Consider the following 24,571-nt stretch of genomic DNA (forward strand, 5'->3'; position numbering starts at 1 on the left):
GAGATCAACAAGGCATTACCGTGTCTCGCCACCTTGGCATGGATGAGGGCAAGGTTCTTGGCAGTCTGGCGAAGTCCACTTCCATGCAAGGGCTTTGGGATGGAGATGCAATATTTCCCCTTTTGCCTCCATCATCCTCCAAATCCCACCAACATCAGTCACCTCAGAGCGCAACTGATCCTTGTTTGGGAACACGCACACCAAAACACGCAACAGGCTGACCGATACAAGGGTTGAAAAATTGGTGACCATTGGGCAAATTTGAAGCTTTTTGAGCCTGACAACGAGCCATCCTCAAGGTTGGAAAGTGACAGCAAAGATGAGGCCTCAGAGTCTGATGTTCAAGAGGTGAACATTGAGGATGTCCAGGGACAAGACATGGAGTCCTGAGAGGAAGACAACCAAAGCTTTAGTTTCTAGACTATCATTTTACAGATGTATGTTGAAAAAGTTTTTGGGAGATGCGATGGATCATTGGGGATCATTCAATATTCCCTTTCATTGTTCAGTGAAATCATCCCATGTGAAGAGTCAACTCATTTAAATTTCAATTCCTAACTAAATTGTTTATTTTTTTTTCTATTGGAAGGATTTAATCATTTGAAATTGTCAACATATGATAAGGTAAAAAGTTTTGTTTCTGTCCAATGCAATGCAAAAAACATCTCCATTTTAAATGGTATTAATATTAATTCTCATTAATTCCCACAAAGTTTCCACCTCCTGAATATTCCCCAAAATGTGCAACCCTAGTGGCGACACAGTAAAGAGGCTCAGAGAGAATGCCTCCGAATCGCTTTTTCGCAGTACTTTTCCAAGTTAACCCCACGGTCTGTGTCAGCAGTTTTGTTGAGCAGGTGTTTCAATGCCATGACAGATGGTATCACATCTGCTGCAGACGCAGTTTGATGAGCTTATTTCTCGAGTCAGTTGTTTGAATGGAGGTAGGTGTGTGTTCATGTTCTCGAATGCCATTCGAAATGACAGCAGCGGTATGAGAACCAGCACATTTTTGAGCATGCGTTACGGCTTTCCTCAGTACGAAATCCTCATTGACCCACTGTGCTGTCAGACTCTGTATGCTCATAGGGCTGACATCGCTGGTCCAAATGTCAGTCGTGAAGCTAATAGCAGTGACGCCCATAGCAAGTAGTTCATGGATGTGCGTTTCAACAATACTGTGTAATTCCGGTAGTGCAGCATCTGAAAAATAGTGCGTACTTGGTAGTGTGCATCGGGGCTTGAGGTGCTCGACCAGTCGTGAAAGCCAACGTCATCCACGACAGAATGGTTGATTGTCAAGGGCAATGAATTCCATTATCTTTTTGTTAGTGGATTTCGCCTTTTGAGTTGTCTTGCTGAAATGTTCTTACTCTTTCAAATGACTGCTTGACTTGTTGACTGCTCGATCCACACAGCAGACATTGTGGGCTAGGTTAGGAATGCTGTGTTGCACGTGTAGCGCAACATTTTACGTGGCGTCATTACATCATGTAATGTTATATAGGTATGCACGTCAGCTTTGACATCGGCTTTGCACATCGGCATTAAACTAGACATCCCGATGCTGGCATTTTTAGCTAATATCATCCTATTCCGATATGTTCATCAATATATTGTGTATCCCTAGTAGTAACTCATGTGTTCTCCTTTGTCTCAATAACCAGAGGCAATAGAGGCATCACCTCCTTATTGATCCTCCCCATTAGGTTTGTATTGCAACCATATTGCTAACCCCAGTTATAAGTATCAGTGTTTAACTGGAGAGACCGTGCCTCTGCTTCGTTGTCTAGCTTCAGCTTTTTGGCTCAGCTCAGAGGAAGGAGGGCGTGTGCCGGTTGGGCGGTCAGGGAATGTTTGGCTGGAATTTATTGGCCGGGTCTGTCAGCACAGCATTAACTATGTGAGGGGCAATGATAGCCCTGCAAGGCATGTGTCTATCTGGACTAAGGAGGGCCAACAACCCCCAGCAACATCAGAGGACTGGATATTGCTGGAATGAGATCCACTGCTAAATTAGATCTGGTGAACTGGGGTTGGCATGCCCCAAGGGGTGAGGCATTTGAAACCTGCCCTTTCAGGACTATTTTCATTTATTAGGTTTTAATTTTTCAAAAAAGAGCTCTGTATAATTTTAGAGAAGATGGCTGTTACTGAATAGCCTACATATAGTTAGTTACAGGTAGGGGCAGATCAGCATAGCTAGGCTTAACTTCTAGCAGAACCCACATACTGCATAGCCTAATTATTCTCAAACATTCTATGGATTTGAGTGGAATATATAGGAATGAATGTAGGACAAACGCACCTCCACATGTACACACAAACAAGGAAGTAGTGCTGGAGCTGTGGAACAACAGTCAGAGCTGGGGCAGACACAGTCAGAAACCTGTTTGGCCAGTTAGTTCCCACCAAACCAAACTCACTCAGGTGTCACGCAGTTGCACCTGAAGCTCTATTTGACAGCAGCCCTTCTGCCGTTGGCTTATTCTTCCATGATAATTTTGAGCTCCTGATGTTCCTCTGTTCTGTTGAACTTCTGTTTTGTTGACCACAAAAAGCTGGGTAAATCCATTTTGAATTCAATCACTCCTTGACAGCATTAGGCTTGGGAGGTATCCCGGAATATTTGGAAATCGCCACGGGATGTTTTTTCAATGTTTTTTAAATACTGTAAATAGAATTAACTGTTTTATTTTAAAGTTTTCATAAATATTTGTAGCAACTTTAAGTAAACACCTACAGTCAAGTTGAGCAATGCTTGGGCAATGCCTTAGGAGATAAAGAAGATTGTGTTCTTCATGTCTCCTGTCACATCATTTTTCATTATGAAGCTTACCCGTAGTCCCCAGTCACGTGGTGTTTGTTTACAAGCGAGAGACCGGAGCCTTGTCACTCACAGTTTTGCAGCAAGCACGCGACTGGTGATCTAGTTACAGTTTGGAATTCGCAAGTAAATGTTTGCCAGCTAGTTATCTTAACTATTAAGTTAACTGTCTAACATGTGCTAAGTCCTCTGCAGTCGTGCATTTGCTTGTCTAATTTAGAAGCTAGTTAGCTATCTACCTAAGTGATAAGCTTCTTTCAAAGTCCAGCTTTTCTTGGTAACAGCAGAGAATCCAATCCTGAATCAAGAGCTTTGCTGTCTAATATTGGTTTTGTACATGCAGCAAACTGAGTAGCAGGCCTGGAATTTCATGATTTTAGGGGAAAGGCCGTTTGGCCTTCAAGAGGTGGCCAGTCCACCAAGGCCATCTGCTAGGGCACCAAGGCCATCTGCTAGGGCACCAAGGCCATCTGCTAGGGCACCAAGGCCATCTGCCAGGGCAGCAAGGCCATTAACCAAAATAGACAAATTGATTTGAAAACCAAAAAACAGTAGCTATTCTGTTAAAAGCATGTGTAATTAAATGTCTATAAATTGCCTACTTGTCAAAGTGTAAATGTTAGCCTATGTGTATTGGCTACAGTCTGTTCTGTCCAGACAGATGCTGACATGAGGGAGGCACCTGAAAATGTAGCCAAACTTTAATTATACTTTAATTACATACAGTGCATTCCGAAAGTATTCAGAACTTGTTTTCCCCCACATTTTGTTACTTTACAACTTTATTCTGAAATTGATACATAAAATCGTTCTCAACCTACACACAAGCATTTCGCTGTACTTGCAATAACATCTGCTAACCATGTGTATGTGACTAACATTTTTACAAATGTATAATTTAGAAAATAAAATATCACATTTACATAAGTATTCAGACCCTTTACTCAGTACTTTGTTGAAGCACCTTTGGCAGTGAGTCTGGCGGCCTTGAGTCTTCTTGGGTATGTATTTGGGGAGATTTTCCCATTCTTCTCTGCAGGTCATCTCAAGCTCTGTCAGGTTGGATAGGGAGTGTCGCTGCACAGCTATGTTCAGGTCTCTCCAGAGATGTTCGATCAGGTTCAAGTCCGGGCTCTGGCTGGGCCACTAAAGGAAATAATGAAACATGTTCAATTTGGTTTAAATAATGCCAAAACAAAGTTTTGGAGAAGAAAGTAATATGTGCCATGGAAAAAATGTGTGCCATGTAAAATATGTGCCATGTAAAAAAGCTAACGTTTAAGTTCCTTGCTCAGAACATGAGAACATATGAAAGCTGGTGGTTCCTTGTAACATGAGTCTTCAATATTCCAAGGTAAGATATTTTAGGTTGTAGTTAATATAGTATTTATAGGACTATTTCTCTCTCTACCATTTGTATTTCATATACCCTTGACTATTGGATGTTCTTATAGGCACTATAGTATTGCCAGTGTAACAGTATAGCTTCTGTCCCCCTCCTTGCCCCTACCTGGGCTCGAACCAGGAACACATCGACAACAGCCACACTCGAAGCATCGTTACCCATCGCTCCACAAAAGCCACGGCCCTTGCAGCGCAAGGGGAATAACTACTCCAAATCTAAAAGCGAGTGACGTTTTAAACAGTATTAGGGAAAACCCAGCTAACTAGCTAGCCATTTCACATTGGTTACACCAGCCATTAGGCTGATAGGCTTGAAGTCATAAACAGCGCTGTGCTTGCGAAGAGCTGCTGGCAAAATGCACTAAAGTGCTGTTTGAATGAATGATTACGGGCCTGCTGCTGCTCAGTCAGACTGCTCTATCAAATCAGACTTAATTATAACACACAGAAATCTGAGCCTTTGGTCATTAATATGATCGAATCCGGAAACGATCATTTCGAAAACAAAACGTTTATTATTTCAGTGAAATACGGAACCGTTCGGTATTTTATCTAACGGGTGGCATTCCTAAGTCTAAATATTATTGTTACATTGCACAACCTTCAATGTATGTCATAATTACGTAAAATTCTGGCAAATTAGTTCGCAATGAGCCAGGCAGCCCAAACTGTTGCATATACCCTGACTCTGTGTGCAATGAACGTAAGAGAAATGACACCATTTCACCTGGTTAATATTGCCTGCTAAACTGGATTAGTAGTTATAACTAGTGATTATGATTGATTGTTTTTTATAAGATAAGTTTAATTCTAGCTAGCAATTTACCTTGGCTTCTACTACATTTGTGTAACAGGCAGGCTATGAACAGCATTCTCACATAGGTTTTCCTTTTGTCCAGGTTGGAAAGAGCGTGTAGAGTGCGATTGAGATTGTGTCATCTGTTGGGGCGTTATGCGAATTGGGTTTCCGGGATGATGGTGTTGATGTGAGCCAAGACCAGCCTTTCAAAGCACTTCATGGCTACCGATGTGAGTTCTACAGGGGGCGGTAGTTATTTAGGCAGTTTACCTTCGCATTCTTGGGCACCGGGACTGTAGTGGTCTGCTTGAAACATGTAGGTATTACAAACTCGGGTCAGGGAGAGGTTGAAAATGTCAGTGAAGAGACTTGCCATCTGTTTCGCTCATGCTCTGAGTACACGCCCTGATAATCCGTCTGTTTTAAGGTCTTGCTCACATTCTCTATGGAAAGCGTGATCACTGTCATCCCGAATAGCTGATGCTCTGATGCATGCTTCAGTGTTGCTTGCCCCGACGCAAGCATAAAAGGCATTTAGCTCGTCTGTTAGGCTCCCGTCACTAGGCGGGTCGCGAATGCGTTTCCCTTTGGACTCCGTAATAGTTTGCAAGCCCTGCCACATCCAACGAGCGTCAGTGCCGGTATAGTAGGATTCAATCTTTGTCCTGTATTGACACTTTGCCTGTTTTGATGGTTCGTCTGAGGGCAAAGCGGGATTTCTTATAAGCATCCGGTGTCCTAGTTCACTGTTGCAAGTTCAAATCCCTGAACTGACAAGGTACAAATCTGTCGTTCTGCCCCTGAACAGGCAGTCAACCCACTGTTCCTAGGCCGTCATTGAAAATAAGAATTTGTTCTTAACTGACTTGCCTAGTTAAATAAAGGTTAAAAAAAATAATATTTATATCTATTGGTCGTTCTGATATTTCTTTTTTTTTGTTGGCTGCACTGTTGGAGACTTTTTTGAATTTCCTTTAGAACCCATGTTTCTGATCACGGAGTCACATGATGTGGATTTAACTTTATTATTACTGTTGCTTATGATCCATTAGGCAGCAGGCTACAGAATACACTCAGTCGTTGCCAGACTCGTGATTTAGTTTTCAAAACAAATAAATGCATTTATACCACAAGCATAGATTTTTGTTTCTTTGAACTTTGTATTACTTTCTCACAATTCTTGCCTTTCTCAGTAGAATTTGAGCAGTCACCCGCAGTAGATCTTATTTCAATCTGTCATACAGTTGTGTACGGTATAATAATTGCCTCCCTCTCTCTCTTCTGTCTCCCACCCGCCTTTCCTTGCTTTCTTCCCCTCCCCTTCTCTCACTCCCTACCTCGCTCTCGTCCCCCCCCCACAGAATGACGTGCCAGAGTGGGGTGATTCCCCTGCTGGCCTGTTCAACCTGCAGGGAGAGGAGGAGCCCTTCTCGTGGCCGGGTCCCAAGACTATCCATCTGCGGCGCACTTCTCAGGGCTTCGGCTTCACCCTGCGCCACTTCATTGTCTACCCACCAGAGTCTGCAGTGCACCCTTACCCCTTCCCAGTAAGCACCACAGTCACATGAACATTCCAAAGCTCTTCCATTCAGTTCATTGACATTTACTGTAGCACTTTGTATGATGTTGTTGTGGCAGGAGTTGCAACAAAATGAGAGTAATGCCCCGAATACAATTTGTGTAAAATCAGTTGATTCCTTTAAACAACTCCCTGAGCTCATATCTTCATCGTTGCTGGTGGCAAATAACATAATGGCAGATTTTATCCGTACCAAAGGATATATCATAACTGTTGGGATATCGGACATTACAGACCAATGCTGCATCTGTAAGGGCATCAAAACTCATGTTGATATTCATTTTTCTTATTTAGGAGGAAGAGCATGGACGCAGAGGTAAGCTGAAAGTTCCTTCCTCCCCCTGTCTGTCCTTCACTACTGCATAGTCAGTCACTCTGCCTCCCACTTAGTATGATTTTTCCATATGTTGATTTAGCTCTTTTACTTCCTTGTTATGCACATGGCACAATGTAGCTGTCGTGTTAAGGTGACCTTTGCAGAGGCCTGCCTGAAACAGTTTGGTCAGCAGCACCATCGGTTACTGTCCTCAACTAACCCTTGAACTTTATCCTTCTAACTGCACTTTGTTGTCAGTGTCAACCCTTTCACATCACTACAAAACGTTGCCCAAAGCCCTTGTTTTTAGTTTTTGGCATTTTTCTCTTGTGTGTTTGTAGGTGTATGTGTGCCCTTGTGCATGGGTGTTTTGTGGTTTTAGGACACTAGTCCTGTTTAGAGCTGTGGCTGTCATGACATTTTGTCAGCCGGTGATTGTCAAGCAAATAACTGCCGGTCTAACAGTAAATGACCGTTAATTAACATAAATACATAATTTAGCATCTGTCTTCCATGCATAGCCTACATGCCACTGATGCAGGCCTTTTGGAGCATCTACATTTTAAAAAGTCTTATAAATCCATTTAATATAGCCTACACCGTCACAATGAATCCATGTAATATAGCCTACACCGTCACAATGAATCCATGTAATATAGCCTACACCGTCACAATGAATCCATGTAATATAGCCTACACCGTCACAATGAATCCATGTAATATAGCCTACACCGTCACAATGAATCCATGTAATATAACCTACACCGTCACAATAAATCCATGGAATATAGCCTACACCGTCACAATAAATCCATGTAATATAGCCTACACCGTCACAATGAATCCATGTAATATAGCCTACACCGTCACAATAAATCCATGGAATATAGCCTACACCGTCACAATAAATCCAGGATTTATTTTACAGGTCTAAGGTAACATGATATGAAGAAAATGTAGTGTATTTTAGAAGAACAGAATAGCATACTCTTGAGTTGTCCTTATGTTAGGCCTTGATATAGCTAAGCCATATGGCTGTGGGCTACACAAGTTAATTTAGCAGAGAAGATTTGCTTAGAATTCTGTGGAATTATTTCATAGTATGAAGAATACAATTGAATATAGCTGAATAAAATAGAAAGTATCATTTCTCCAAATGATTTGAGGGAGCGCGCACATGCGGCTATTCTGTATTGGCGTTTAACAAAGAAACAGGTTCCTCCTTTCTGCTTAATTTAGTTATTTATGTAACTTTAGTTGTGATACAAACGTTGATCTATATGTTTAGTTTTTTTTTTATACATTCTAAGGCTGCATAATGCGACTAATGATGACTTGAAAAAAGTCTAATGACTTTTTGGGAGAGTGACACCATCACGCTCCCGTTCACATTTTGACAAGCACTTGATAATGTCTCAAATTTTCCGGTGGCATCCCCTTTGTTTTGCCGTAATGCCTCCTAAAAAGAATTGTGGCAAATGGCCGTTGTGCCCTTGGGCTGAATATAATAATTATAATTCCCTTCTCCCGGCTGCGCGCTCCGAAGCACCGCTCACTCACATGGCTCTCCGTCACGTGATCAGGTCTTTCTCAACGGCTACAAGTGAAGACAGACACATCGGGGACGCAACTGCGTCCTTATCCAATTCCGAGGCACATATTGAAGAGATTAGAAGAACTTTCCACGTTTACTTTTCGGCAGCCAACAAGATGAGTAGGCCTAACAAACAGCAACAGCACTAGCCTATGTCAATCTACTATCCCCCATAGTACAAAAGTTGACCTATTCTTTGCAAGAAAGAAATATTCCACCCATACTCTGGGACAGTTGTGGGATGCGATATATCCCAAATTTATACAACCCCTAGCATCCAATAACCTTTAAGTTTATTTTATTTTTATTTTACCTTTATTTAACTAGGCAAGTCAGTTAAGAACAAATTCTTATTTTCAATGACGGCCTAGGAACAGTGGGTTAACTGCCTGTTCAGGGCCAGAACGACAGATTTGTACCTTGTCAGCTCGGGGACTAGTCCAACGCTCTAACCACTAGGCAACCCTGCCGCCTCAAAGAGGAAGTTTCATGCAAAGATCAGAACCTTTAGCTTAAAAAGTTGATAAACTATTAGACTTTCTTCACATTATAAGCGCAGCAATGCGCACACGGCAGTAGGCTAGAAGCGCAAATGCTTTTATTATAAAGGTGCATTTTTACGGTGAAAATTATCTTCCCCAAACTTGAAACTCACCCGCTGCTTATGCATTCTAGTTAGGCTCTACACCCGTTCTAAAGTAGATTAATGTGCTTAATTTTAAGAAGTTATTTGCCACTTTAGTTGTGATATAAACCTCATATGCCTATGGGCTAGGCTACATGAGGTGCGAGACTGATTTGAAAAAGTTGGGGGGAAAAAGGCATTCACTGTTTCTTGCCTTGTGCTTTGCATCATTCACAAGTGATTGGCTAATTATTGTCACCCATCAGACTATTCTTGATTTAATCTGGTCTTTACATATACTAAAAGTGTTACATTTGTTTTGATTTAGAATGGACCATTATCATGCACCTGTATCGAAACAGGCAAGGGAAAAAAATACATGTCATCTATGCACTTAAATAGCGAATGGAGGACGCTATTCCTGTGGTTAATTTTCATGCCTGCCAGGTAGGCTGTACTCCTGTTATAAAGATAAGCAATTTTGATTACATTCACATTGATGTCAGAGTGATTAGAGGGACAGTAGAATGCTGAGTACCAGGCAGTTGGCAAGTTCTGTAGGCTACTAATGAGCAGCATCAAAGCTTAGAGAAGCATAATTACCATGACTAAATGGTCATGTGGAATTTGACTGCCACCATGACTCGTTACTGCCGGTGTGGCTGTAATACGGTCACCGTAACAGCCCCTAGTCCTGTTGAAGAAAGATTGTAACCATTGACCCCTTTCAATTCACAACAATGTAAGCGTGAAGGTTTTTGTTTTTGTAGCACACTAGTCCCGTTGAATAAAAGGAATCATGCCCACATTCTGAGCAAACAGTTTGGCCTATGGTCTGCTGTTCCACAGTGTCTTGCCGCCTCCTAACACAGCTATGGTAGGAGTGTGTTTGGGATCTCCCTGTGGGTTGTTTGTGTGTTTAAACTGTGTTTAGTCTGAGTGGGCTTTCATTGAGCATAGGGGGGTTTGCTGTTGCTGGAACCTATCCAACTAGAGCTAAATATCAGAGATTTATTTTGACCTACGCTATTGCTCAAGTTGCAGGCCTATGTCCAGCAAAGAAACCGTGTATGTACAATCGGACATTTGAAAGCAGATTTTATCTGTGTGCGTATAAACTAAGGTTAAAAAAATATTTTTTTTATCAGTGGAAATATGTTAGGGGAAAAATGTAGAGAAGACATTCACCAAAGAAAGAGGGTGAATGTCTACATTCTCCTCTGAAGGATTCAATGAAATAGGAAGATGTAATGTTTTGAAAATACTGTGAAGGAAAAATTCAATCATATCTTTGACAGTCAGTGAGATTGTCCAGAGAGCGAGACCGTAATAGCTTCCATGACTTGGTCTCACTCTGTCTGGCCCTCAGTCAGGCAGGTCAGGGGAAAATGTGAAGTAATCCAGGCCATGCATTTCATAATGCTGGACACTGGAAAGAGTGACAGAGTACAGGACATAGGGACCTAATTGGCTGGCTGTGCTGTGACCCTGAGTTGTGAAAACACAACCTGAGATTCTCCCACCAGCTCAAACTGCCTTGGCTTGGCTGTGCTACCACTACAGGAAAGCTACAAACTAGGTTATGTTAAAAACATGGTTCTCCGAGAGAGGGAGACAGATCTTAAATCAATACTTTCGGTTTGCGTTCGTCAGTGTGCTTGTTTCAAGTTGTTATTGCTGATGTCATCCAAATCGATCCCTCTCCAGAGTACACGCCTCAGTGTAATGCTGATTCCTTCCTTAAACGCGAATCCGACCATCAACCCTGGTGAGACAAAACCGCGACTCGTCAGTGAAGATCACTTTTTGCCAGTCCTGTCTGGTCCAGTGATGGTGGGTTTGTGCCCATAGGCGACGTTGTTGCCGGTGATGTCTGGTTGCCGGTGAGGACCTGCCTTACAACAGGCCTACAAGCCCTCAGTCCAGCCTCTCTCAGCCTATTGCGGAGAGTCTGAACACTGATGGAGTGATTGTGCATTCCTGGTGTAACTCAGGCATTTGTTGTTGTCATCCTGTACCTGTCCTGCAGGTGTGATGTTCGGATGTACCGATCTTGTGCAGGTGTTGTTACACGTGGTCTGCCACTGTGAGGACGATCAGCTGTCCATCCTGTCTCCCTGTAGCGCTGTCTTAGTCGTCTCACAGTACGGACATTGCAATGTATTGCCCTGGCCACATCTGCAGTCCTCATGCCTCCTTGCAGCATGCCTAAGGCACGTTCACGCAGATACCCTGGGAATCTTTCTTTTGGTGTTTTTCCTAAAAGTGTGACCTTATTTGCCTATCGTCTGTAAGCTGTTAGTGTCTTAACGACCGTTCCACAGGTGCACGTTCATTAATTGTTGATGGTTCATTGAAGCATGGGAAACAGTGTTTAAAGCCTTTACGTGAACCTCTGTGACGTGGATTTTTACAAATGATCTTTGAAATATTTTTATGTATATATAGTTTTATATTGACAGTAAAGTTGTTGTTTTTCCTCAATTGAGTTATCAGGGGGATGCAACTATACACTATACAAAAGTATGTGAACATCCCATCAAATTTGTGGATTTGGCTATTTCAGCCACACCTGTTGCTGGCAAGTGTATAAAATTGAGCATACAGCCATGCAATTTCCATAGACAAACTTTGGCAATAGAATGGCCTTACTGATTAGCTCAGTGATATTTTTATTTATTTTATTTCTCCCTAACTTCGTGATATCCAATTGTGAAACATTTACAAACTTGTCTCATCGCTGCAACTCCCCATCGGGCTCGGGAGAGGTGAAGGACGAGTCATGCGTCCACCGAAACATGACCTGCCAAGCCCTGCTGCTTCTTAACACCCACTCGCTTAACCCGGAAGCCAGCTGCACCAATGTGTTGTAGGAAACACCGTTCAGCTGACGACCGAAGTCACCTTTGTACTGGCCCGCCACAAGGAGTCGCTAGAGTGCGATGAGCCAAGGAAAGCCCCCGGCCAAACCCTCCCTAACCCGGACGATGCTAGGCCAATTATGCACCGCCCTATGGGACTCCTGGTCGCGGCCGGTTGTGAAACAGCCTGGGATTGAACCCCAGGCTGTAGTGACACCGCAACACTGCGATGCAGTTTCTTAGACCGCTGAGCCACTCGGGAGGCCGAGCTCAGTGACACTCAACGTGGCACCGTCATCGAATGCCACCTTCCCATCAAGTGAGTTTGTCAAATTTCTGCCCTGCTAGAGCTGCCCCGGTCAACTGAAGTGCTGTTATTGTGAAGTGGAAATGTCTAGGAGCAACAACAGCTCAGCTGCGAAATAGTGGTAGGCCAAACAAGCTCACAGATTGGGACCTCCGAGTGCTGAAGATTGTACAATTTCTGTCCTCTGGTGCGACACTCAGTATGAGTTCCATACTGCCTCTTGAAGCATCGTCAGCACAATAACTGTTCGTCGGGAGCTTCATGTAATGGGTTTCCATGTCCGAGCCACACACAAGCCTAAGATCACCACGCACAATGCGTAGCATCGGCTGGAGTGGTGTAAAGCTTGCCGCCATTGGACTCTGGAGCAATGGAAAAGCGTTCACTGGAGTGATTAATCATGCTTCACCATCTGGCATTCCCGACGAACGATTCTGGGATTGGCGGATGCCAGGAGAATGCTACCTGCCTGAATGCATAGTGGTTTGGGCTAGGCCCCTTAGTTCCAGTGAAGGGAAATCTTAATGCTACAGCATATAATGACATTCTAGAATATTCTGTGCTTCCAACTTTGGCCACAGTTTGGGGAAGGACCTTTAATGATTCAGCATGAAAATAAACCTGTGCACAAAGCGAGGTCCATACAGATATTGTTTGTCGAGATCGACGTGGAAGAACTTCACCCGCCTGCCCTGACCTCAACCCCATCCAACACCTTTGGGATGAATTAGAATGCCGACTGTGAGCCAGTCCTAATCGCCCAACTTCAGTGCCAAACCTCACTAATGTGCTTGTGGCTGAATGGAAGCAAGTCCCCGCAACAATGTTCCAACATCTAGTGGAAAGCCTTCCCAGAAGAGTGGAGAAGCTGTTATAGCAGCAACGGGGGACCAACCATATTCATTTTGGAATGAGATGTTCGATGTGCAGATGTCCACATACTTTTGGTCGTGTAGTGTAGTTTTCCTTCACTAAAAATACATTGGAGCTTCACATTTGGCAGAAAATTGCTTAATTTCCATCAAATGACAGCAGAAGTGCAACGCTATTTGGCTAGCAGCCACACAAGTAAATGAGCCTACAATGAATAAGTGTTTTTTTTTTCTCCAAAAATGATTGATGACCATTTCTGTTTATCATAGAATTGTTTTGGCCATCTACATTTCCTAATGTATTACTTGAAGTTAATCATGCATTTTACTAGAGAAAAGTACCAGAGGAAAAAGTAGCTTCACATCAGTTAGAGTGCTGTCTGTTGATAGAATGGCAGTTTGTGAATTCGTGTCCAAGTGAAGTGCAACTGAAGCACAAAATGTGTCTGATGCCGAGCTGAAATTACAACGAGAAGCATTTTAGATCTGCATTTATAAAACGCAGCAAGATATTTCTGGGTCATGTTGGTTCTCTTCAATCTCTGTCATATTCCTGTATAATGTTCAGTATAGGTGTCGTATTATAGTCCCAAATGTGTGTGTAGACTAGTTTGCTGACTCTGGATTATCCCAGGACAGCCATTGTGAATGAGAGGGATTCCCTTTGTTTCAGCCACCTCATGTGGTAAATGAAGTTCGACATTGCAGCCTTGCAGATTTATCTACAAATCACCTTGCATGCATCATAAATAACTACCTAATATTATTTGTAGATCATTCAATCACAATTTACCCACAATACTTCACGGTTTTGATGCTCTCGAACACGGCCAAAGGCTTCATGATAATTCCTACCATTGTGAACCTGGCCCAGTGTTAAATCATTGGAAGCCCCAGTGAGTCTCCCACACCTGATTGACTGGGGGATCACATGTCTCTGGGGCGCCCTCTGCTGGCCATTCTATTTTATTTGGTTTACTGTTCCATGATTCCCTACTGGGAACAACTTCAGTATGTAGAGGAAATGAAAAGGAAAGGCCTACGGTCAAGATTTCAACTGGCTCCTCACTCCAAATGATTTACGCTGTCTGGGGGCTGACTGCGCTCATCCTATTGTTGAGGAATAACAAGAATGGTTGCAGCAACAGTCATTGAGTCAGGACTAGTTATCAAATCACTGGATTATTTATTATGAAGCAGCAGTAGTAGTGTTGGGACGTTATGCTGTGGTTCTACCACTCTCCACAAGAGGGAGCCACCCGTGCCTCTCGGTTTCAGAGAGGTTGGGTTAAATGTGGAATAACCATTTTGGTTGAATGCATGGTTGTACAACTGACTAGGTATCCCCTTTTACCTTCCCTAACAAAGATGTTGTAGCTTTACATGACACATTAGTGTACTTGTGAGAAACAATGGGTTTGTTTGAACATACTGGCCAGGTGATGTGCTGCATGTGTAGAATGCTAGCATTGTCTTGCATAGCTCTTCTAAGAAAGGTTCAGTGGCTCAGTTCTAAGGTGAGCAACTTTAGCAGCCACCTGTTAACAGATCTGTCGATGCCTGAGGGTCCCTCTCAATCTCTCACACCAACGGAGGGAGAAAGAGCAAGCAGAGAGTGGGCACTCGAGGTCTATCAAACACCCACACTCCCATATTTCTCACTCAATCACTTGGCTCTCTCGCTCTCTCACTCGGCTATGCGCTCTCGCTCTCTCACTCGGCTATGCGCTCTCACTCACTCACTCGGCTATGCGCTCTCACTCACTCACTCGGCTATGCGCTCTCACTCACTCGGCTATGCGCTCTCACTCACTCGGCTATGCGCTCTCACTCACTCGGCTATGCGCTTTCACTCACTCACTCGGCTATGCGCTTTCACTCACTCACTCGGCTATGCGCTCTCACTCACTCACACGGCTATGCGCTCTCACTCACTCACACGGCTATGCGCTCTCACTCACTCACACGGCTATGCATTCTCACTCACTCACACGGCTATGCGCTCTCACTCACTCACACGGCTATGCGCTCTCACTCACTCACACGGCTATGCGCTCTCACTCACCCACTCGGCTATGCGCACTCACTCACTCGGCTATGCGCACTCACTCACTCGGCTATGCGCTCTCACTCACTCACACGGGTATGCGCTCTCACTCACTCACACGGGTATGCGCTCTCACTCACTCACACGGCTATGCGCTCTCACTCACTCACACGGCTATGCGCTCTCACTCACTCACACGGCTATGCGCTCTCACTCACTCACACGGCTATGCGCTCTCACTCACTCACACGGCTATGCGCTCTCACTCACTCACACGGCTATGCGCTCTCACTCACTCACTCGGCTATGCGCTCTCACTCACTCACTCGGCTATGCGCTCTCACTCACTCACTCGGCTATGCGCTCTCACTCACTCACACGGCTATGCGCTCTCACTCACTCACACGGCTATGCGCTCTCACTCACTCACACGGCTATGCGCTCTCACTCACTCACACGGCTATGCGCTCTCACTCACTCACTCGGCTATGCGCACTCACTCACTCGGCTATGCGCTCACTCACTCACACGGCTATGCGCTCTCACTCACTCACACGGCTATGCGCTCTCACTCACTCACACGGCTATGCGCTCTCACTCACTCACACGGCTATGCGCTCTCACTCACTCACACGGCTATGCGCTCTCACTCACTCACACGGCTATGCGCTTTTTCTTCATTGAAAAACAGGGAAGGCAAATGATCTTGCTGCCACATTCGCTGCTTACCAGTGTTACATCATGATTACCATTAAGACTTCCATATAGATACTCACCACATTCCTATTCATTTGGACTCTCAGTAATTATGAGTTGGACAGAGCCTTGCGTCTAGTGAGCCTGGAGCTGTTCTTCTGTTTATAGGGAAGGAGTGGGAGTTGTGCAGCTGAGCTCACTCTCTCCTCTCCCTCCCATCCCCTCTCCTCATTTGCTTTCCTCTCCTCTGCAGCCATGCAGCTGCTAGGAGACAGGAGCAGCATGAGCAAACAGGTTCTGCTACTAAATTCAGACTATTCATTTCCCTTTCCCAAATCTCCACGAGCTCTGCTACTGTATTAGGAGGCTTTTTCCTACTTTGAATTCTCATTCAGACCTGTTGTATTGTGGACTGCCAATGTGACAGAGAGAAACCCCACTGTTCTTCTCTCTGCCACTGAATCTTGTGACAGTCTCTTGTTCTCTATTGCTCTCTAAATCACTTTCTCTGTCTCTCCCTTTTGCTTGTGCTTGCTCGCTCTCATCTCTTTCTCCATCTCTAGCTTTCTCTCACACTTTCTGTCGTGCTCTTAATCATCCATCTCTCTCTCTCTGTTCTGTAGCGCTCTCTCTCTCTCTCTCGGGCTCCTCAGGAAATATCTTCAAAACAATTTATGGTTGTGTCTGGTAGCCATTGTCCCGTTGTTGTCCTGGCTGCTTCACATTCAGAGTGCGTCCCAGTCTGGGTCGTGTTGAACTGAGAGTTGTAGGTGGAGCAGTCTAGCCTGTGTCCTCTGCTCTTAGTATAGGGTATTGTAGGTCTGCTAAGGTAATCTGAGGTCAGCAATGTGCCATTCTAAAGGGAAACTAATCTGACTACTACCCTTCTAGTCTCTTTATGACCGGGCTCTCCAACCTTGTTCCTGGAGAGCAGCTACCATCCTGTACGTTTTCGCTCCAACCCTAATCTAGTGCACCTGATTGTAATAATTAGCTGGTTGATAAACTGAACCAGGTTAGTTACAACTGGTGTTGAAGCGAAAACCTACAGGAGGGTAGCTGCTCTCTAGGAACAGGGTCGAAGAACCCCGCTTTATGATATCCTATAGTACTAAAATACAAAATCCACTCAAACTAAAATATAAAATCCACTCAAACTATCAACTAACATTTTGGGACTTTCGACAGTGGACTAATGAAGAAAATATGAAAATAATTTTGAGTGGGCAAATACTGTACGTAGCATGAATTGATTGACTGTTATGAGCAGAGATGGTATGTCACTACCAGGTGACCTCCAGAGGAAGGCGTTGACGATGACACTTTGTCTTTGTTGTCAGGGAGACAACGGAACAGGCTGGAGCCAATGGACACCATCTTTGTGAAGCAAGTGAAGGTGGGTGGTCCTGCCGACGGAGCTGGACTCTGCACAGGTAACTGACCACATCTCCAAAAGTAACAGACGGGAGCTCTGCCTGCCTGTGTGTGTGTGTGTCTATGGACAAGCAGCATCATACAAAGTATTATATCATATTGGAGTTATGACCATGCTGCACCTTATCCTAACCCTTACTGTATTCGTTATGGTATAAGACCTAGTGACACATTGGACATTACACTGTTGGATAAAAGCCTCAGCTAAATGGCATATATATATATATATATACACATACATGCATTGAGTGTAGAAAACACAAAGAACACCTGCTCTTTCCATGATAGACTGACCAGCTGAATCTAGTTGAAAGCTGTGATTCCCTTACTGATGTCACCTGTTAAATCCACTTCAATCAGTGTAGGTGAAGGGGTGGAGACGGGTTGAAGGATTATGTTTAAGCCTTGAGACGATTGAGACATGGATTGTGTATGTGTGCCATTCAGAGGGTGAACGGGGCCAGACAAAAGATGTAAGTGCCTTTGAACGGGGTAGGGTAGTAGATGCCAGGCGCATTGGTTTGAATGTCAAGAACTGCAATGCTGCTGGGTTTTTTACGTTCCACAGTTTCCTGTGCGTATCTAGAATGAGTCCTCACCCTAAGTACATCCAGCCACATGCCACAACTGTAGGATGCATTGCAGTCAACATGGGTCAGCATACTTCTGGAACGCTTTCCACACCTTGTGGTCCATGCCCTGACGAATTGAGACTGTTCTGAGGGCAAAAAGGGTGCAACTCAATATTAGGAATGTGTTTCCGTATGTTTTGTACACTGTGTATATTTATGTATGTTTAAGGACTCTTGGAAGATTAGTCCAAATGGGGACTAAAAGAGATCAAAATAAATATATAGGGCTGTACATAATGATTTGTTTTCACCTGAATGTAGTATACTGGGTGTAGTTTTCTGTGTTTCCTTTTTGTGGTGGGTTAGTAGAGGCACAGAGCTCAGCTGCCTCAGGCACTCAGTTACTGTAAACACATATCAGGTGAATGATCAAAGCTGTTTCCTCTGCTATTCTGACCGTCAGCCTAGCAGGGGAGCTGCCTCTTACTACCTACCAGCACAGGTTTATCTCTTCAAAGACACATAGGGAAGATCTCAATTGCGTACTCCTCGCGTCCTCTCTCTTTGTCTCCTTCTCAAAATCCATTGGATAAGAAAGCCAGATGTCCCTCCCCTCTGACCTTTTCCTCCAATGGGTTTTCAAACAGAGAAGCGTGCACACACTCTCACACATACCTGCCATTTACACCATTTCATGTATTAGCTACCAGTCTAACATTAAAGGTGCAATATGCAGAAATCGCTCCACCATTTCAAATAGTTCACCTAATTTAAGTTTATGACAAAACAAGCAATGGAATGTGTAGAGAATCATTGTACCATCTAAACCAGTGTGAAATAGTATATTTTCATTTGTAGACAAACCCAAAAGTAAAAGATGCAAAAACAAATCTTCAGAATGGGAAGCATAGAACTAGAGCACAGAACAGATCCACCGCTTCTTAGACTTGCTTACAATGAGAGTGACAGATCTATAACTCACTTTTCTATGTGAATTTGGTTGCGTCACCCCAAAAGTTACATATTGCATCTTTTAAACACTTTCTTATTGTCAACAGGAGACCGGATAGTAAAGGTAAATGAAGAAAGTATCATTGGGAAAACATACTCTCAGGTCATAGCCTTGATTCAAAACAGGTGAGCACTCAAATATGAACATTTCCCATTGTTGTCAGTGACTGATTTCCTGCTGGTCTGTTGAAGTTTACAATGTTTGACTTTATCTGTTATTTTACAGTGATGCCTTTCTTGAACTCTGCGTGATGCCAAGAGATGAAGACATACTGCAGCTGGTTAGTTTTTAAAGATCATTACTCCGTTGATTTAATCTCTTCCTAAATTTGCCCACTGTAAAACAGAAGTAGACCCTATTTCCACTTCTACATTAACTTAGTCGCTATTTATGTGATCAAGGCTTAGAAAGCTGCTCTAGTTTCTCTGTGAAGGGGGTGTGTGTGGGGACCGCAGTACTGCTCCAGAGGGGAGGGTGAAACCCTCTCCCTTCAGAGTGCTCTATCTGGGCCTCCTAACCAGGCCACCACACCCTGTCCCCTCCAAGTGCTGCTGCTACTTCTCTGCTGCAGGGCTGGCCTCATTCTGGGAACTGGAAGGGTCACTTTGAGAAATGCAAACAACAAAGTCATAAATAAACACACTCACTCACACACATAATAAACAAACACACCACGTGAACGCACTTACACGCGCGCGCGCGCACACACTTGTAGCATTGCTAATGTTCGCATTACAAAGGGTTAGTGGGGTTTGAAAACAGCGCCACTTGTGTTTAGTGCCGCTATTACCGATTATCCCGATATGGCACAAGGTTGGTATGACAATCTGGATACCGCCCAAGCCTAACTGTGAAGGAGCCAACCTGGGGTCTGCCTGTCACGAGCATGTCTGATGCGGAGCTCTGTTGCAGGACATAGTGGGTGAGAGACCCGGACACCGGCAGGAAGCAACCAAGGCCCAGTCTGTAGCATGCTGTAGTTTATGCATGCATTTAGGCCAGTACCCAGCCACTTACATCCTAAATAATTTCTCCCCTCAATAAGTTAGAAACATCTCATTATCTTGCCTCAGACCTACTAATATTAAACTCTTCCACATGTCAAAAGTCAAGACTACTCCCTTCACAGAACAGCGCAAACTGGCTCTAACCAAAATAGAAAGAGTGGGCGGTCCCGGTGCACAACTGAGCAAGAGGACAAGTACATTAGTGTCTAGTTTGAGCAACAGATGCCTCACAGTGGATGAATGGAATGAAAATGGGCCTCAGGATCTAATCACAGTATCTCTGTGCATTAACATTTCCATTGATAAAATGCAATTGTGTTCATTGTCCGTAGCTTATGCCTGCCCATACCATAACCCCATGGTCCACTCTGTTCACAACGTTGATATCAGAAAACTGCTTGCCCACAAGATGCCATTACATGCTGTCTGCCGTCTGCCCGGTACAGTTGAAACGGATTCTTCCATGATGGGCACACTTCTCCAGCTTGCCAGTGGCCATTGAAGGTGAGCATTTGCCGACTGAAGTCAATTATACCACCAAAACGGCAGTCAGGGGAAGACGACGAGCATGCAGATGAGCTTCCCTGAGACAGTTTCTGACAGTTTGTGCAGAAATTATATAGCAAACCCACAGTTTTATCAGCTGTCCGGGTGGCTGGTCTCAGACGATTCCGCAGGTGAAGATGCCGGATGTGGAGGTCCTGGGCTGGAGTGGTTACATGTGGTCTGGTCTGTGGTTGTGAGGCCGGTTGGACGTACTGCTAAATTCTCTAAAATGATGTTGGAAGCGGCTTAAAGCAGAATAATTAACCTTCCATTTTCTGGCATCAGCTCTGGTAGACATTCCTGCAGAGTCAGCATGCCAATTGCAAGCTCCCTCAAAACATCTTTGGCATTGTTATGACAACTGCGCATTTTAGAGTGGCCTGTAATTTTCCCCAGCACAAGGTGTACCTGTGTACTGATCATGCTGTTTAATCAGCCTCTTGATATGCCACACTTGTCTGGTGGATGCTCAAATGGATATTCAATGTCTGCTTTAAAAAAAATGTTTGTATGTGGCAGACATTGCGAGGCATTGAAAAACATTATTGTTCTTTGTGGTTGAAATTGACTGCTCGACTGAAGGACCGTTACAATTATCTGTATGTGTGGGGTACAGAGATGGGCTAGTCATTTAAAAATTATGTAAAGACTTATTGCACACAGTGAGTCCATGCAACTTATTATGTGACATGTTAAGCAAATGTTTACTCCTAAACTTACACTGAACAGAAATAAAAATGCAACATGCAACAATTTGATTGATTTTTACTGAGTTACAGTTCATATGAGGAAATCAGTCAATTGAAATGCATTTATTAGGCCCTAATCTATGGAATTGACATGAATGGGAATGCAGATATGCATTTGTTAGTCACAGGTACCTTAAAAACATGGGCCTCAGGATCTTGTCACAGTGTGCATTCAAATTGCCATCGATAAAATGCAATTGTGTTTGTTGTCCATAGCTTATGCTTGCTCATACCATAACCCCACCGCCACCATGGGGCACTCTGTTCTCGCCCACATGACGCCATACACGTGGTCTTCAGTTTTGAGGCCGACGTACTGCCAAATTCTCTTTAAAACGATGTTGGAGGCAGATTATGGTAGAGCGACTGAACATTAAATTATCTGGCAACAGCTCTGGTGGGTATTCCTGCAGTCAGCAAGCCAATTGCACACGCCTTCAACTTCAGACATCTGTGTCATTGTGTTATGTGATGACAACTGCACATTTTAGTGGCCTTTTATTGTCAACACAAGGTGCACCTGTGTAATGACCAGGCTGTTTTTTATATTTTTAATATACCTTTTTCTCCCCAATTTTCGATCTTGTCTTATCGCTGCCACTCGCCAACGGACTCGGGAGAGGCGAAGGTGGAGTCGTGTCCTCAAAAACATGACCCGCCAAACCTCGCTCCTTAACACCGATCAGTTTAACCCGGAAGCCAGACTCACCAAAGTGAGGAAACACCGTTCAACTGGCGACCGGGGTTAGCCCGCAGGCACCTGGCCCGCCACAATTAGTCGCTAGAGAGCAATGAGCCAAGTAGAGCCCCATCGGCCAAACCCTCCCCTAACCCGTACGAAGCTTCGCCAATTGTGTGCAGTCCTATGGGACTCCCAGCCACGGCCGGTTGTGGCACAGCCCGGGAAATGAACTTGGGTCTGTAGTAACACATTAGATCGCTGCACAACTCAGGAGGCCATGATCATGTTTAATTAGCTTCTTGATACACTATGCCACACCTGTCAGGTGGCTGGATTATTTTGGCAATGGAGAAATGCTCACTAACACAGGGATGTAAACGTGTGCAAAAAAATTGAGGAATGTTTTTTGTACGTATGGAATTTTTCTGCTATCTATTATTTCAGCTCATGAAACATGGGACCAGAACTTTACATGTGTAATTTATATTTTTGTTAGTGTATATTGGACAAATGTAAAGATGAATTCTCTTACTAACTCTTACTGAACACCACACGCAATAATTAAGGTGGTGCCAGTTCATGTTAATGCATACCATCTCTGTACAGTGCTGTTGAGAAAGCCTGGCTGTGTTAACACAGGTGCCACCCTAGTTGCCGGTCACACCTAGCCTATTGTCAACTGTAGCACAAAATTCCCATCAGCTCAATGAATCCACCTCTATTATATAAATGCTGAGCCTATTAACACCGGCTTGTGTTGGAATGTTTACCTTACCGAAGGCTGTGGCCACTCCCTGTCTCTCGTAGCACAGATTAGCTTGAGAGAGATTACGAAGTTATTGGCCATGGGGGCATTGAGCGAAAAATCTGTGTCAGATATAAATAGTTGAGCTTGATCTTTGTGCCACCAGGGCTGTGCAGAGAGGCTGTGAGGTTCAGCTTGCGTTGTGCTGCCATTTTATTTTAATTTAGCACAAGGGGCAGGCAGAAATAGGCTGATGTCAAATGGAGATCAGTTGATGCCAGGGGCCTTTCAGGTTATTATTAAGAGCTGACTCGGTTAGCAAATTTGCATTATCACATTTTTCTGATGCAGTGACTGTAGGAAATGAAATGAAGCTATCTAGGTGGCATTGTGGGAGTGTGCTCTTGGCAGCCAGTCTCATGGACGTTCTCTCATCTTCACCTTCCTGCCCCTCTCTCTCTAGCTGTTCCTGCCGTGCAGACCAGTCTTGCCTTTTTATTTTTATTTTATTTAACCTTTTATTTAACTAGGCTAGTCAGTTCAGAACAAATTCTTATTTACAATGACGGCCTAGGAACAGTGAGTTAACTGTCTTGTTCAGGGGCAGAACGACAGAATATTAGCATGTCAGCTCAGGGATTCGATCTAACAACCTACGGTTACTGGGCCAACGCTCCAAACACTAGGCTTCCTGCCGCCTTACATGTCTCCCTGTGTATCTGTGATTTGAGTGCAGTTGAAGGAAGCCTAAATTACATTGCCTCTAAGAAAGTAACCTGGTTATGCCTCCACTCTCATCATTAACTTTTCATGCGCACTAGCTACTGACAACTAGAGGTGCTTGCTATGTATTCTGCTGAGATTCAGTAGGAAGGTAAAGTCAGTTCTCTGCATAATGAACATAATGTGTACAAGTAACAGAAAGAGTAGTACTCACACAGTGGGGGGGGGGGTTGGTTCATACAATGGGTGAACTGGCCTGTTAAGATGTTTCACAGAAAGCCTGTTAACGCTTCGGTGCCTGATGCCTTCAAGCTGGTATGCGTCATCCTAAAAAAGCAGAGCTTGTAAACATCCCTATTCCCTTTGCTTCCTCTCCCCTGCTACCCTTCTTTCCTTTTCTCCATCCCCATCGGCTCAGCCCTCTTCCCATCCCCCGCTTCTCTTCTCCCTCCCTCCTCCCCTTTCCTGAACTGTGTTGCACATCTGTTGCTAGCTAGCGGACACCGGTCCACGGTGCTTGGCTACCAGAGCGTAACGAGCTCCTGATGTAGCCATCCAGACTGGGGCTGTCAGCCGGAGCTGGAAGATTAGCACCGCGGCTCGCTGGGTGACTGACATTATAGCCTGAAGGAGAGACCCTCATACACACACAGGCTGCCTAGAAACAAGTTACAGTGTTACATGTCAACAGTAGTAACATCATTGGCTTAGCATGAGAGAGCGTCTCTGAGTGAGGGAGCCGGGGAAGGAATGAGGGAGGTCCTGAAGCAATATATCATCAAACCAGCTGTAGTCAGCTGACTGCCTCTGTGTTGTGAACAGGTTGATGCTGCTGAGAGGAGGAGAGGGAGGGAGGGAGAGTGAGAGGGAGCAGAAGGGGAGGGGCAGCAGTAGCAACTGAGCTGAATGTATAGTACAGCAACTGCTTCTGTCATGTGAGCGATACCAAAGGGAGTGAGAGAGAGGCAGGGACAGAGAGTGGAGGCAGCAGTTCATTCATTGAGTGGTGTCACCTGGCTGCTGCATTCAGATGGAGGGAGTAACAGAGAGATGGAGAACTCCCAGAGCTGTGGAATGCAGCAGGCTTCCTCTTCTCCTGACACCTACACCTCGCCCAGGACAGACTGGCTCACGCAGGTGGCGTCGCTAATATGACAGTCCTGCCACGGCCGAT

The 24,571-nt window shown here is 44.4% G+C and overlaps 1 protein-coding gene across 2 annotated transcripts in view; it reads left to right on the top strand.

The window, feature by feature from the left end:
• The window catches only part of LOC139376122 (rho GTPase-activating protein 21-like), an 83,597-nt gene that overhangs the window by 16,507 nt on the left and 42,519 nt on the right, over positions 1 to 24,571 (top strand). For both annotated transcript variants that reach the window (XM_071118328.1, XM_071118329.1), the window contains exons 3-7: positions 6,392 to 6,577; positions 6,904 to 6,925; positions 17,268 to 17,360; positions 18,992 to 19,070; positions 19,171 to 19,225. In XM_071118328.1, the coding sequence (XP_070974429.1) occupies positions 6,392 to 6,577; positions 6,904 to 6,925; positions 17,268 to 17,360; positions 18,992 to 19,070; positions 19,171 to 19,225 (435 nt within the window). The remainder of the gene's footprint in view (positions 1 to 6,391; positions 6,578 to 6,903; positions 6,926 to 17,267; positions 17,361 to 18,991; positions 19,071 to 19,170; positions 19,226 to 24,571) is intronic.

This window comes from Oncorhynchus clarkii, chromosome 20 (assembly GCF_045791955.1).
Source record: "Oncorhynchus clarkii lewisi isolate Uvic-CL-2024 chromosome 20, UVic_Ocla_1.0, whole genome shotgun sequence".
Lineage (NCBI taxonomy): Eukaryota > Metazoa > Chordata > Actinopteri > Salmoniformes > Salmonidae > Oncorhynchus > Oncorhynchus clarkii.